The sequence below is a fragment of the Prosopis cineraria genome, unplaced genomic scaffold (genome assembly GCF_029017545.1).
Source record: "Prosopis cineraria cultivar Desert tree isolate PC_DT_omini unplaced genomic scaffold, ASM2901754v1 PC4, whole genome shotgun sequence".
Taxonomy (NCBI): Eukaryota; Viridiplantae; Streptophyta; class Magnoliopsida; order Fabales; family Fabaceae; genus Prosopis; species Prosopis cineraria.
In genome coordinates, this window is record NW_026555335.1 from 3,480,148 (window position 1) to 3,495,396 (window position 15,249).

Here is a 15,249-nt window from a genome sequence, read left to right on the forward strand (position 1 = left end):
TGGGAGGATGAGTTTTAATTTGGAATTCAAAGGGCGTATATATAGGGAAACAACGGCCCGTAACGGCGTTATCCGAGAAAAGCCCACTCACGCATGCAAACCCACTCATGTTATTAAAGCCTTTTGTGAAAGCGTCAACACTTCCACTCCTCCCTACTTTTTGGTCAATGCATTGTTTAACGGAAATCGTCACCCCCCCCCCCCCCAAAAAAACAAAAAAAAAAAAAACCAAACGATTCCATCCTAGTCCAAACATTTTTTATTTCAACCATCTCATTTTCTTTCCATTCCACTAAATTATAGAACATTCTACATTCACATGCTTAGATTTATTGCAAAATTTATTTCTCATCTTACTTATACTGATTATCTCTTTTTTAATACATTTTATATAGTTTTATAAAAACATGATATTTTGTATAATTAGCCTTCAGACTTGTTCTAAAATCTTCTTTCAGGTATTATACGTAGTGAGGAAAATTCATAAATTTTTTCATCCATTGTTGGTGGTCAATCCTTTTCAAAAGTTTGATCAAGGTTGTTAAGCCAAGTCTTGATCGTGATGAATGAGTATGCATTGTTAGATATGTGAGTGTGTGGGATAGAAAAGGGTTTAGCAACGTGGAGATGAAGTGAGGAAATTAAATGAGGAGCAGTATAGGGGGGCAAACAGTCGGGAATGAACATTGAAGGTGACAGAGAGAGTGAATAATGAAGAAGTGAAATGCGGGGTGAAAAAAGAAAAGGCTGCATGCAGTGGCATGGGGAGTGAATAAAGGGAGAGGTACATGGCCATTTGAGGGAATGAACAATCAGGCAAGGGCTTTGCTCAGGCCAAAACCAGAAGCAGCACGTGAACGGATATTGCGGGATAAGTAGACGTATCATTTGTGAATCATACTCCCTCTTCTCTCTTTCTCTTCCCCTCTCCCTCCCTCACTATCCTCTCCTTTCTGGATTCTAGCGTCTTTGTTCATATATTATAGTCGTTTCTCTCTCTTTCTCTCTCCCTCCTCAACCCTTTTCTACCTAGCTGCTATATTTATCCATCTCTCTCTCTTTCTCTCTCTCTCTCGGATGTGTACATGGCCGTCTCCTGTGAATCAACAGTGATGGTGTTGTTTCTTGCGTGAATTCAACCTCATGCATATATATTAGCTTTTCTTCTCTTAAATATCCATCACTCGCCTTCTCAATACAAATTCTTGATTCCTAGCCACGTCAAATCACCACACTCTCCCCTAACTTATATTTCATACTTCGTGTATGCAGAGATTTTATTGCCTTCAATGCCCACTTTGACTTTGTTATGCATCAATGTTGACAGTGATGCGCATTTCTATATTAGACTGTATACATATCCGCGTACATGTATATTTTGGTTGATGAATATCACTACAGTACTATATATAGGGCATCGCAATTCAAAATGATATGCTTGCATAATTAATGTGGATGCAAGGAGGATAAATTAAATGCATGGTTTTGCTTAACAAGACCGTAATATTAAAGTAGCCGTGGATGGTTAAATGCTCTCGCGAACTCTGTTGGGAGACAGGGACAACATAGATAGGTCGAATGCACGAACCCACAAAAACTCGTGTGGGTTGCGCAGGTCAAACCTCGATACTTGTCATCTCTCCTCCACATTAGTATGAGAGTTCGTAGATTCACAATACTGTAGTAAGAGACACATCAAATTGATGAAACCAAAAGTAATTCAAGTCCCGTGCATGAGAATTCCAAGTCCGTTGTCCTTACGGCAACGACCCTGCACACCACCCCCACAATATCACCGCCATTAAAACACAGATGGGGAAAAAAAAATCATTGTCCCAACATTCTTTACGTGCGAAGTCTTCAATTCCCCTGTCTATTTTGAGGTTTTTTATTCGGAGCTCTTTAATAGTCTAGAACCGTGTAGCGGGTTTACCACATTTCGAAAGAGAAAGTCAAATAGTAGGTGGAAATAGAATAACAAGTAAAAGGAAATGGTCGTCGGTTCACTGAGAGAGTGGGGGAAAATAAAAGAAAAACAAGAAGAAGAAGAGTTGTTGGGGCTTAGAGACTGGTGAGGCATGAATATTAAGAGAGCCAAACCGATATTTAGGCTGCTAAGTTGGGGTTCCCAAAGCTTAAAGTTGTAAGCTTTATCGTTTAAAGTTAAAATTAATACGCACAAATTAAAAGCTGGAAGTAAGTGTGAGATCTGTTTCACTTGTCCTCATTCAAATACCAGTCAGATTCTCTTGTCTTTCTAAAAAAATAATATCCCCCCTTTTTTATTTTATTTTTAACGATGACTTGCGATCTGGGATAAAATTAAACCAATAATATATACCAAGTTTTTGTTTAGTAAGAAGATCAAACAAGTATGAATCCATGGGGAGGAAGAAAGAAGGCTATAGCTATACAGCCTATGATGGTGTTGCTTGAAAGCCCTCCCACGTGGCCCAATTGTACTGAAGTTGTTTCCCTGATGTATTTTCAAAATTATAAACTCATTCACCTACCCTTGATGAAAAAATATGAACCGAAAAAAAAAAAAAAAAAGCTTTTGATTGTTTCTCCTTCTGCCTCTCCTCTCTCATTTTCAAAATTTGAAACACCCCTTCTGTCTCCCTCTCTTTTCTTTGCCTCATATATCTAACATAATGGCCAAACGCATACCTTTTCAGCCACCAACACAGCACAACCACATCATGATTGAATCATTGCCTTTTAAATTTCAAAGTGTACATTGCTTTTACTTTCTACCCACCTTCATCCACTCTCCCTCTCTCCCTCTAGATCTGTGTGTGGCTGTGTGCCAACAAAAAAAGCGTTCACATGTATATAATAATATATAGACCAGTGCACCACCACTGTAGAAGGTTATACTACATATAATGCAAGAGAAACTGGAAAGCTTGCCTATACCCCACCGAAAAAAAAAAAAGACAAAGAAAAAAGAAAAGAAGAAGAAGAAGAATAAGAAGAAGAAGAAGAAGACTGGGGAGGACCCATGTGTCTGATTTATGACCCGAAATGGACACAAATAAGGTGAGGCTTCACGTTTTGTCCAAAATGATGACTAGCCAAAGATATTATGGGAATAGACTGCATTAATTCGTAGCAGCATTCATATCTACTTCATAAATGCCTTGTTTAACTAATAATTTACTCTTTCGTTCTGTCTAGGCAAAAATAAAATAAAATAATATAAATAAAAAAACTAATCATCTCCTACTGTACCTTTTTCTTTGCTTCAAGAGAAAATTAGACGTGAAGCCTGTTAATATTTCAAGAGAAAAATAGTATGCGTAGATTAGTTTTATAGACGCACTTGTAGGGAAGCTAATTAAATGTATACTAAAAGCTATTACTTTGGATGACATGATGTACAAGGTTTCTATTTTTAAGAAACTGAAGATGTCTTATTATCAAAAAAAGGAAAAAATAAATAAAGTAATTTGGAACTCAAAAGTGAGTTGAATTGATTTTGCAAAGCAACAGCCGTAAAGCACCGAATGATATCAAACGGTAACTTATTAGTTGTTCATATCATTTTCCAACTTTTTCTAAACCTTATGACTCAAAATCAATTAATTCCTACCATTTTGAACCCAAAGCACTTGATTCGCTAAAATATTTATTTTCCAACCAGAAATTTGACTAAATGAGACGTTGGTTCGTTAACCTTTCTCATGCAAGTAGTTGTTTTTTTTAAAAAAAAAAATCTAATAACTTAGTAAGATGACAAAGAAACTACTAATGATTTGACTATATACATGCTGATTTTTGACTTTGCTTTATGCGGTTAATAATAATGTCTGTGATTCTTAAATCCCAACCGTTACAAAAGCAAACCTCTAATTGCACAAACTTTGCTTGGCTTTCTTTGTCACAAAAAGCACCTAAAAAAAAGAAAAAATCGTGGCGAACGGCCAACTTATTAATCAATGGTTTTCCCACTTCGATTCTGCAACTTGGACCCGCATCGATTCAAAAAATAAAAATAAAAACAAGTGTCATTTTTACGTTCTTATAACTAGTTGCAAGGAGAAAAACAATTAATCAATGAATATTACAGAGAACTACATTACACATTAATTGTGTAACACACATTACGTGCTGTCCATTTCTCCTTTCAATTCTTTCGTTTTCAATTGTTTTCAGATGAAAAGGAAGTCCAAATTACTCAGACGAGTTTGAATAATTACTTCCCAGGCCAGTCTTCATTGTTAATGCAAAAAAATAATACGATTATTAGTTGCTAGTAATGTTGGGAAGCATGTGTCAAAATCTTGATGTGGATGTGCTACCAATTCATTAAAATTTTTTTGTCTCACACGTATACAGGCGGTGAATTTTCTTGCTTCACTAGTGTTACGTTTTCTACTTCGAAACCATTGATTTTCTTGAATTGACACATTAATTGTCATGTCGGTGATTAAATAATGATGCAACATGCCTAACGGCATTAGTAGACAGTAATTAACTTTAATTTCATGTTATGTTCCCGTGAAATTAATTTGGATCAGAATAAACTAAATTTTGTAGATTTATTGAATGTCAATGATAGGGGGTTCATAGACTTCAAGCAAACTTGAATTATAAAAAAATCGTTGAATTTCAGTAGAGGATTTTTGAAGATTGGATACAAAAAAATGAGATGAATTGAAGAAAATAAGGCAATGATAAAGATAACAGTTTGTAATAATCGAAGGAGACAATAGGTTTGAAGCTAATTAAAGTTAACAGTGGAAGCCCAGCTAATGAGATTAGATTCACCCATTTCTCAACTTTTAGGGTGGAATAATTCGTATTAATTTAATTTAAACTAATATAAAATAAGCCGTAATTAAGCCATATGGATGTGGTTAAAGTTAGTTAGTAGGACCCTCAAGAGTTGTCTCTTAATAATTTCACTTTATAAAGATATGGGAAAGCATAAGCCAGAAGGAAGGAAAGTGGAGGCAACATACCCCACTTTGATTTTTTTTTTTTTTTTTACCTTCATAACTGATAAATCAACTCAGTGAAGCAAAATAACTTAATTATTTTAATTTTAACTTGTTCGCATGACACGTATATTTAAATATCTTCAGACAGATATACAAACGAAATGGATTTTTGACGGCCTTGAAAAGCCTTCAGCGAGCTAACGCTAGTTCTTTTTCAGTTCTCCATTTTAATTTGTTCGCCAACAAGAAAAGATAAAAAAAAATTAATACTTAAGCTCATAAAATTAATTAGATATTTTTTAAGCTAATTTACGATGGGTAATTTTGCAAAGAATTGCACACTTTGTTATTAGTTTTTGTGATTAATACTTTTAACTTATTTTTAAACTTTAAATCTTCTTATTATAATTTGATTATTAAAAAATGTCCTAGTCTAAATACTTGAATCTTGTTAAAAATAAAAATAAAAATAAAAATAAAACTACCGTATATAGTGAATATACTGCACTTTCTTCCCTTAAAGTATCTTTAAACTATGTTGTTTTTTCTTTCATTTGAAAAGATGAGTGATAAGGTTACATTTTACCTAATATAGAACTAAATAATTCTTTGGAATTATAATGAATTAAATTTAACTATTTTAAACTAAATAAATGTATTTTTATGTTTCAATAGAATAAAATAAAATAAAATATTTTGATCTTTATCTTTTATTTTTAAAATTATTTTCACCATAATGGAGGGGCTGTGGTCTGTGGAGAATCAAAAGGCAGCTTGAAAATCTCCGAAAGATTAGGCTGAGAGAGGAGACTCCATTTATTTTGAAGGCAATGAGTAAGTTGCATTGAGAGATCAAGTCATGGACCGGTTGATCCAATGGGTCTGACCCACCCAGTGACCAAGGTCCATGGACTGAGCCTGAGCCTGAGTCTGGACCCCCCACTAAATCCTTCAAAAGTTCATATAATCCCATTATTAGTACTGAAGCCCCACAATTATTTCATTATTGTGTTTGTCACTTAGCTTCCTTTTCTGAAATGGTCATGTGTCTTCCCTCTTTACTCTCTCCCCCTAATCATTCTTTTCCTCAATTTGTGCCCCCACTCGCCACTAACACCACCTTCTCATCATTTCAACTCTCTTCCGTGAACAAAAATACAAATCCACATTATTACTCCTTTACCCTCACTGAATTAACTCTGAAATATTGGCCCTCTAAACAATAATTTTACACCATTTACTGATCCATTCAATACATATTGGCGTGTAGCCTCTTAGGTTCCTCACCTGGTCGGTACGGTTTATGTTTTAGCCTTTAGGGCTTCAGGCTTTGCACCGACAAAGCATCACTCTGGGCTCTGGCTTCTGTCTTGGTTTCTTTCACATGCTCCTGATCCCTTAGTTATAACATACTACATGGGGTCTTTAATATATTAATTTGCTTTATATTTTTTGTTTGGTTATTTTAAATGTTCTTGGATTACAGTTACCGCCTCCTTGTAGCCAAACAGTACTGAATGAGAACTCTTAGGTAAGTCGTCCGTGTGAAGGAAATTATTGCTATGATCTGTCGAATTCGAGTATGCAAGAAAATTGTGACTCTTGGAGGGCACCCCAAGTAAAATAGGTACAGTAACAGGAAACTAACCCTTTCGTGAGACTCCTCAACAGAACCATTGTTCTTGCTTCAAATGCAAGAGGATTCCCTATTTGCTCCAAGAATCATTCTGAATATGGCGCCTTTTTTTACCATTAATATCCAACCCAAATGATGATGAAAAGATAAGTCAAACTTCTGCACAATTAAATGGATAACAAGAGAGACTTCTTGTTTGCGGTCCAAGAATTCTACAGTAAAGTGGGATTCTTCTTCTACAAGAAAGGAGGATCTGAAAATGATATTTTACCAGCAATGTTCGAGAATTTCATTATGATTCTTGCCTGCAAGAGAATGTAAAATGCACCAAAACATGAATAGTGACGTTACAAAATCTTCACCCTTTTTTTCTAAGCCATGCCTATAATTTCTTTTCTTCATCTCTCTCATCTTCCACCTGCACGAGCCTCACCCACATCACACAATGGGGTGGGTTCAGCCCTTCATCTCTTCGTTGAAGAAGCTCTGGCTCAGATTGCATTCTACTCGAAAGAAAAGTACGTTCTATCACACTCTCCACAGCAGCATTCTCAGAGTTCTCTCCTCTGCATGCTAATTTTCACCAGAAAATCACCTCGCTTCACTTGCATTTCGTCACATTTATATCAACGAGACGTATTGGTGGTCTCTCTATACGTTCATTTCCACCAGGATCACTCCATTTCTCTACTGTTTTTTTTCCCCTCAAATTGCCGCCGCCAAATTAAACGTTTAACGACGCTGCTTTAACATTTCAGGAAGAGGGATTTACATTTTGTACGATGATGTTCGCTCTTGCCCTTGTGAAGATGTTCACGTCCTCTGGTCCATGCTAGTGGGATCACATACACACTTTGCCATCGAAAAAATGAAGTCATGTACAGGATACAAAAATGAGAAGAGACGCACATTGTACATAAATAGTTTATAGATTTAGTTTTTTATTATGTCCATGCCTATTTTTAGTGTTTTGTCTCTTCAACTTTTGTAGAACCCATATAGAACAGTTTCTTCCTTTCAACATGCGTTTTATGAAGCTTCCACTCAATCAGTACTCGGAAATACATGTTTTTCTTTTTCTGAATCTCTCCCAATTTCTAAATTTCATCTATCTTTACAATCAATGTATTGTAGACGTACTTGAAAAGTCCCCCCCCCCTCTCGATGGGGCTTCCTATTGGTAGGCTACCAATTTTTTAACAGTACAGGTGGCCAGATGTTCCTTTTTCTCCTAAATTGACACTTAAGATCTACTGCGTAATATACAGCACAACCTACACAATTTTTGCTCTCGTTTGAAATGTCAAAGTTCAAACCATAGCTTCTACAAACTTCTATTTTACTCACCAGCTATGTAAGACGAGCAACAATGGTTTATACTACCAGCAAAAGCCATTTTTCATGATCCCCTCATGGCCTTTGCTGTATATGCGTATTTTAACTTTTCATGTAGCCCGAAAGCCTAGACATGAAAATTGAGCTTGACGCATCCAAAAGATCATCATCATCTAGTATTTAATCAAGACATACACGCTATAAGATTTACAAGTTTTGTGTTTATTATACAAGTTCCCAAACGCTTGAAATTAAATATCCCATATACCAAATAACAACTGTCCTTTGACACGTGGAGAAGAAATGCAATCCAGAAATGAACTGTGGCTCAACCAAAATTAATGACAATGAGGCTAATCTCAGTCACCAGCAATGAGACGCTTTATAGTCTATACCCATTTTCTTAATAACTTAGCACCTTAAAAGGACATGCACTTAGAACATCTAAATATTGATTCTAGTAATGCTAAAGTATGATTATTGATCCGCATACAAGCTGTGTAAGATCAAAAGCCGCGGCTATGTCACCTCAAAGTGGGGGGAAATCCATCTTAGGATTTGATTTCAAAACACGCCCTCTGGGGAGGAAGACCATGACAGACCACAATCTTCAGGTAAACTCTAGTTCATTTTCAACAGATACTGTAAGAAATAGGAATTCCAGGATCGCAAGGTAATGAAAATTTGTCGAGTGTCAACAAAATGATTTAAAAATAAGCCACACCTTATTAGCTTACAGAAAATAGGCTTCCTCATTCAATCATATATTAAGAGCTATAGGGAAATCAGAAATGTCTTTAACGTCCTTAACGTCTCCAACAATGTTGAAAACAACGGCCATGCTGACTGATGCAACCAAACTGCAAGGAATAGCAATGCTGAGCGCAGGACTCTAGCGATTTCTTTAGCAGCAGACTGAGGTAGAGATCAGCTAAAACTGGAGTAATCTGCAGATAAAAAGCATTCACAAATCAAAACCAATGAAAAGAATCGAATAGCGTTCGTATTACTATTTGATCCCACAATACTAATGAAATAATGAATAAAATATTTTGACAACCACACGTGAATAATTCTTTTCATTTTAAAAATAAAGAGTTGAGGAGGAGTTTGGGAGTTCAAAAAACTATGCATTAACTGCAACTTCCTATCAAAGTTTCTATGTTGGAGAGACAATGAGACCAATCTCTTGCAGACTGCAAATCCATATATAGTAAATGTGCTGGTTTGTGCAGAAGCTGCTTAACAAAAAATGATCACCGGGGGGGGGGGGGGAAAAAGATACTGTGCCACGGTCAAGTTCTTACTCAAAAGCATCTCTATTTTATGTGATGATGGGTGATTTATATCGAATTGACTTAATTACCATGTTTCTAAATTTTGTACTTTTTTAATAATTGCATTCTTTTAGTTTTGCAGACTAAAAAAAGAATAACAATTATCATGCATAGTATTTTGTTTTTTGGTACAATTCTTTGGTAAATAATATTAAGCACGACTACGACAGCACAGGTTTGGTTCCACTAGTGGACAATGGCTGAAGCAGGCTAAAAATTATGCTGTAGAATTGGAACACAAGTAAATACAAGATAATGATCACAATGGCATTGAATAAGGCCAAAAGCTCCACGACATACAAAAGCCCAACTCCTTACCTGAAGGAGGAAAAAAGGCAGTGACATTGAAGATATAATTCGGAATAATTCAAGCAAAAATTAGTGAGACAAATCGTTTGGACTACACTCTGCACAGTATCCTGAATTAAGAAGGGTAAGCTGAAGTTTTTTCATCCAACTTAAGCTTTAAATCGTTAGATTGACACAGCAAGTGGCCAATGGTCATGCCATTTTAGTAAAAGTAATCATGCCAGCGGTATATCTTATAACATGACTACTTTTTCGTTGTGAAATCTTGTAAAAAGTGCAAATATCCCTCAGGCATATAAGTATTGGATTTAATAAGGTATAAAGTTCACACTCCACAGAATATCATGCAAAAGCTAACATAAGCGGCATAGGTGACAAGTTTGACAATGTACAAAAAAAAAAAATAATAATAATAATAATAAAAAATTCAGTCGTGAAGCAAGTTTGACAAGACTGAATTTTTTTTTTTTTTTTTGGTCTGAGAAGATCACCATTGCTCTCACCTCTTAATCAACAAGAACAATAAAAGTGTAAATAAAGTTATTGCTAGTAAAATATCAGAGTCAAAACTCTTTCACAGATCGTGATAATATGAGGGTCTTACAGCTCTATAAAGCTGCTGATGAGGGGAGTTCATGAATACTTGATAGCCAGTCCTTTAGATAGGCATGACAATGTGCCTCCGCTTGAGATAGAGCAGCAAGAGGAGTAACAGTGATCTAAACAAAAAAAAAAGTTGCTTATCAACAGTTTTTGCATTCAATAATTTAATTAATGAAAGAAGAAAATACTCACATATCCTTTCTTCAAAAATTTGTGATCTGTATCACCATCATCAAGGTGAGGACCTTTTGCCTACAAAATTTAAGAGTTCTATTAGTGGGGGTAGAGGGGGAAGGCCATAGAAGACCCACCTCTGATTTCAGTGGGAGCCTTTTGGGTCTACAGCTTCATATTTACTTCATAAGCAGACAAAATTAGATAATCAAACTATCCTAGGTTTTGAACAGATCCAAACATAGGCCAACCGAGCACAAAATCAAGTCATGCGACTTGAATAGGATTTATTAATGTGAGTGTTTCATCTGAGGACCATGAAAGATACAAAAGCATCAATGAATATGAAACTTTCAAGCACAAAATGAAGAATAAAGAAAAGGACCCACTTCTCTCCTGAATAAAAGATGTTCTGGTGATACAGATGATGTGTTAGTTTCTGTAGGTACTGCTGTATCTACATCCATGGTCATTGTAGATGACATTCTTTCTCCTTGTGTCCCTGAGGTCACTTGCTTCCACCCCATCTTGAAAAAACTTTTTCCCTGCTTTGTTAGCCTGTACCCCTTTTAATGAGGCACAGGTAAGAACCAGGGATAATAATTAAAACAGACTGCGTGGCAAAGCAATTCTCTGTATGCAAAGGTCAACAATAGTAATTGTATGAAATGTTAAGTCAAATGTTAACCACAATATAGAGTATATGAAATTTCCTAAGACAAATATTTGAAACAAGATTTCAAAACTAGCTCAAGGAAGACAAATCAAGGATAAAATGCATCAATTCGTAAGAGAACGGCTTATATTCTTCACATGAAATTAGATGTTAGAACCTTGCCGCATTTTGAGCTAATTTGTACAGAACAGACAAATATTAATCATTTAGGCTCTTCTTAACATATCAAATCCAAAAAGATATCATGTAAGTAGAAGATGAATATGATGCATTGGTATTTTATAGGATTGAGAATAGAGAAGCACAAGTACTTATAAAAGCAAATTGAAAGCAGGCAAAAGGGAGATAAAGGCTAAGATGCTGCATGAAAAATATTTTTTGACAATAGAAGGTTCACTAAAAGACTTAAATTTGAAACCTCTACCAATTTGAGGACACAACTGCACTCTAAAAAATTTTAGTAGGAGCTTTATCTGAAGGGAAGAATTTTTACAGAAGATAAACTTTTCTGCATGCAAAGGGTGGCAATGTATAAAAAATGTTCATTCAATTATAAAATGAGGCTATTAACATTGAATGTGTCTGTGCCAGAATCCTCATATTAACTCGTAAATCAAGATTTCTGCAAGTCAATTCATATTCTGAGCAAACATATATAAAATGTTCATTTAGATATAACACAAGGCAACTTGGTGATGCATATTCTATTTATCCACAACTAAACATGCAAAATGCTACAATTCTGACACCATACCTTATGATCAGCAATATTAGCTGGCAAATCTACATTCAAAAAGCAGCTTTGTGGGTATCTTTGATTCTTGATCTCAACCAGTACTGCACTTATGATAGGTAGACATGCTTGAGCAGCAAGGGAAAAGTCATGTTCGTTACTCTTTCCCCTAACCCTGGGTGTTAGTCCTCCAAATGGTCAGAAAAAAGCAACAAAAAGAAACTGCAGTAGTAGGAGATAAAAACAAGAAGGTTGGCATAGCGCATAGTGATCATCAGTCAAACAGCTTTGAGACAATGGTATAGCTACCAGTTCCAATAATATGTTAGATCATGTCAGCTTCAATTTTTAAACTAAAACACTAGTAGGCAAAGATACCAGTCATATGAAATGGAGATAGAAGGTATATCATTAAAGAAGGCTTCTCGAGCACCAGCAACTGTCCCTGAGTAAACACTGCAAAATAGGGACCTAATCACTACAGCAATGAAACAAAAAAATGCCAGATGATGCTACAGAAGCAGCTATAGCAGAAATAAATGCCTTATAGGTTAAACAGCACTTTTGCCTTTCAACTATTCACTCAAGAGCACCTACTATCGTAAACTTTCATGTGATATAATTTTCCCTAAAGATGATGCATTTAGCACCTTGCCGTTAAAAAGTTAACGTTAACCATTTGTTGACTTTAAAATTGCAGAAAAAAACCTCAAAAATTGCAGAAAAGGACTTATAAAATTACAAATAAATACCCTAAAAGAAAATTAATATCAATTAAATCCCTTAAATTACATATAAATAGTAGGATACAAATGTTATTTCTTACCCATGTAAAAGGTCAAAATATGATTTTGAACAACCATTATTTTAAGGACTTAATCAATATTTGTTTTCTTAAATGGCACTTATTTGCAATTTTATGGGTCCTTTTCTGTAATTTTTCAGGTCATTTTTTGTAATTTTTTGGTCAACTAATGGTCAAAGATAACTTTTTTTCCTGCAAGGTGCTCAATGCACCATTTTTAAAAGTTGAAGGGAAAAATTGCACCATATAAAAGTTTAGGATACCAGGTATTCTTGAATGAATAGTTGAGAAGTAAAAATATCCTTTACCTTTTTTAGCAAATTTTGATTGGTTTCATATCAAATTTATGGAAAACATACATTATGATTATCTCTTCATGGCTTAGAAAGACAAAGTCTATCATATTTTCACAAGGTCTCTCTAATATTTGCAGCCATTGCTAGCACATCCATGTTTCTAAGATCACCAGAGAATAGGTGTAGGCTGAAACCTATCATTCAAAAGAATCTTATATTTTCCATGGAAAACTAGTATTGGTATTTAGTCATAATATATACTGATCTTCAAATTAGTTTGATCATGACTTGCATACTATTAGCAGTGGAAGAGACAATAGTTGAAGAGTCTAGCGATATTTTAGAATTAAGAAGAAACAAAAAGCTGCATACACGTGATAACCGCAGTTGCTACCCATGTTTATGCCACTGAGTACCTGAGCATTAAGTTGAATATATATTAGCAACTAGCTCGCTATGTGGCATAACTTCTATTCAAGTAGGTGATGTGCATGCAGATAGTTTTCTTAGCAGAGAAGAATTGTATAACTGGGTAACAGAATCCAATATCCCAAGAAGTTTTATAATCTCCTTTTCTTTGAAGGTTTCTTTAAGTACATCAAAAAACATTGCAGAACTTTTCCAGTAAAGAGAAAATGCATAGATGACAGCAGAATAGGAAACGGTCCCCCAATTAACGTCATACTTTTCACAACCCAAAAATTACAATTTACATCCAAGGTACCAGATCAGCTATTGTAGGAAATAGAGCTTTGGAAATTCCCAGAGAGGCACAATCAGCCGGAGTACCTGCAAAAATATTTTAATATCGACATTTTGCAATAAAAGATTTTATATCATGCATATACCTAAAAATAATCAAGTATTCAAACAACAATGCAATGAATTCTTTTTAATGCAAGAAAATTCTCTCAGCATCTCCAAAATGGACAAAAACAATAATATAAATGCATTTAAAAACTATCAACAAACTAGAAGAACATGGATTTGATATAAAATGGAAAGAATAGGGGGAAGAGCGTTATAAATAAACAATTTATGAAAAATCATTTGTCAAAGAACCAAACAAGCACAGGCACTTTGATTATACAAATAATATAGAGAACTTAGTGCATCAATTTTCTAATTCCATATACTTAACTTTTTACAGAAAATATTATGGGCTATACAAATAAATCAGAGGCAAGCATGGCAAATTGTGACATCAACCTGACAAAACATATGAGAGCCACAATTTCAATTCTCTCCCATTGTAAAAATAATCACCCAGATGATGCTATTTTAACATTAAAAACAAACTGTCTGGGAACATTTTGATGATGCCTAGATGAACAATTCTTCATATAAAAAAGCACAGGGTAACACATAGATGAGCATGAGCTGAAAGCAAAACTAACCAGAAACCGCATATGCTGAGGCTCCATCAATGTTTACTGGCTTGGCTTGTATAGGATGGAGCCATGTAATACCGTGACTAACAGCCGACCTCTCCCTGAAATCGATTTAATTAAAACAAATAGAACCATAAAAGTACGGTACTCCCAGAAAAGTCGCAAGCTTCGGAGCGGCTGCCTGATACTCAAGCTTAAAATAACAATGCAAACAACAATCACACAAAAACATAGCTGCTACACGGGCCAGCTGAAACAGGTTGCCATTTCAAGTAAATGAGTCAATAGAACTCGCAGACTCCCTGAAAAGGTTCATGTGATTACTGGGTTGTTGCATACTACCGACACAGAATCAGCATGACAGTGTTTTCTCTGCTCAAACTTCTCGGTCAAACAAGCGCTGCCATCAATTATAACTTGAAAAACGGATCACTGGCCTCGATACTCATGTAAATAACAAAATAAAGATAATTGACTACTTAGACTGATTGTGCAAGTTTGTCAGCAAGAGGGCGAGGATAAGGAGTACCTATCAGGGGCGCAGACTTGAACGTTAAAACGATTAGTGGAGACAAGAACCTGGACCAAAGCTCTCAAACCAGGTGCATCGATTCCATCATCGTTAGTGATCAAAATCGTGGGTCGTTCAGCGCCTTCCATTCCTCTTACCTCCGAATTTGAGTGCCCCTCCTGGAAAAGAAAGGCTATGGCGCTGGGCTTTAGTTTTATTTTTTAATTTTTTTTGTTTTAATAAAATAAACAACAAATACTGCAATTGTTTTAATTTTTATCGCACCAATACCAAAAAAAAAAAAAATTGACCCAGTACAAAAAATTAGGTTAATTCAATCAATGTATACAAAATTAAAGGTCGAATTACATAAAGACGACATAGGAAAATTAATTACTCATAAGTTTTAGCGGTTTATAAATACTGTAGTTTAATGTGTAAATATTAAATTTTAATTTGTAACTAACATTAAAGAATTAATTAATTAATTTGGGACT

At 35.1% G+C, this 15,249-nt stretch overlaps 1 protein-coding gene across 1 annotated transcript; it reads right to left on the reverse strand.

Annotated features, from left to right (window-relative positions):
* Positions 1 to 8,526: 8,526 nt before the first annotated feature.
* LOC129309077 (uncharacterized) lies at positions 8,527 to 14,947 on the reverse strand. The gene is made up of 10 exons (XM_054950426.1): positions 14,771 to 14,947; positions 14,248 to 14,342; positions 13,575 to 13,639; positions 13,223 to 13,266; positions 12,128 to 12,205; positions 11,771 to 11,924; positions 10,730 to 10,906; positions 10,359 to 10,418; positions 10,168 to 10,282; positions 8,527 to 8,864 (listed from the first exon to the last, which is right to left on the reverse strand). The coding sequence occupies exons 1-9, from the start codon at positions 14,899 to 14,901 to the stop codon at positions 10,172 to 10,174; spliced, it is 915 nt and encodes a 304-aa protein (XP_054806401.1). The 5' UTR covers positions 14,902 to 14,947; the 3' UTR covers positions 8,527 to 8,864; positions 10,168 to 10,171.
* Between the last annotated feature and the right edge of the window lie 302 nt (positions 14,948 to 15,249).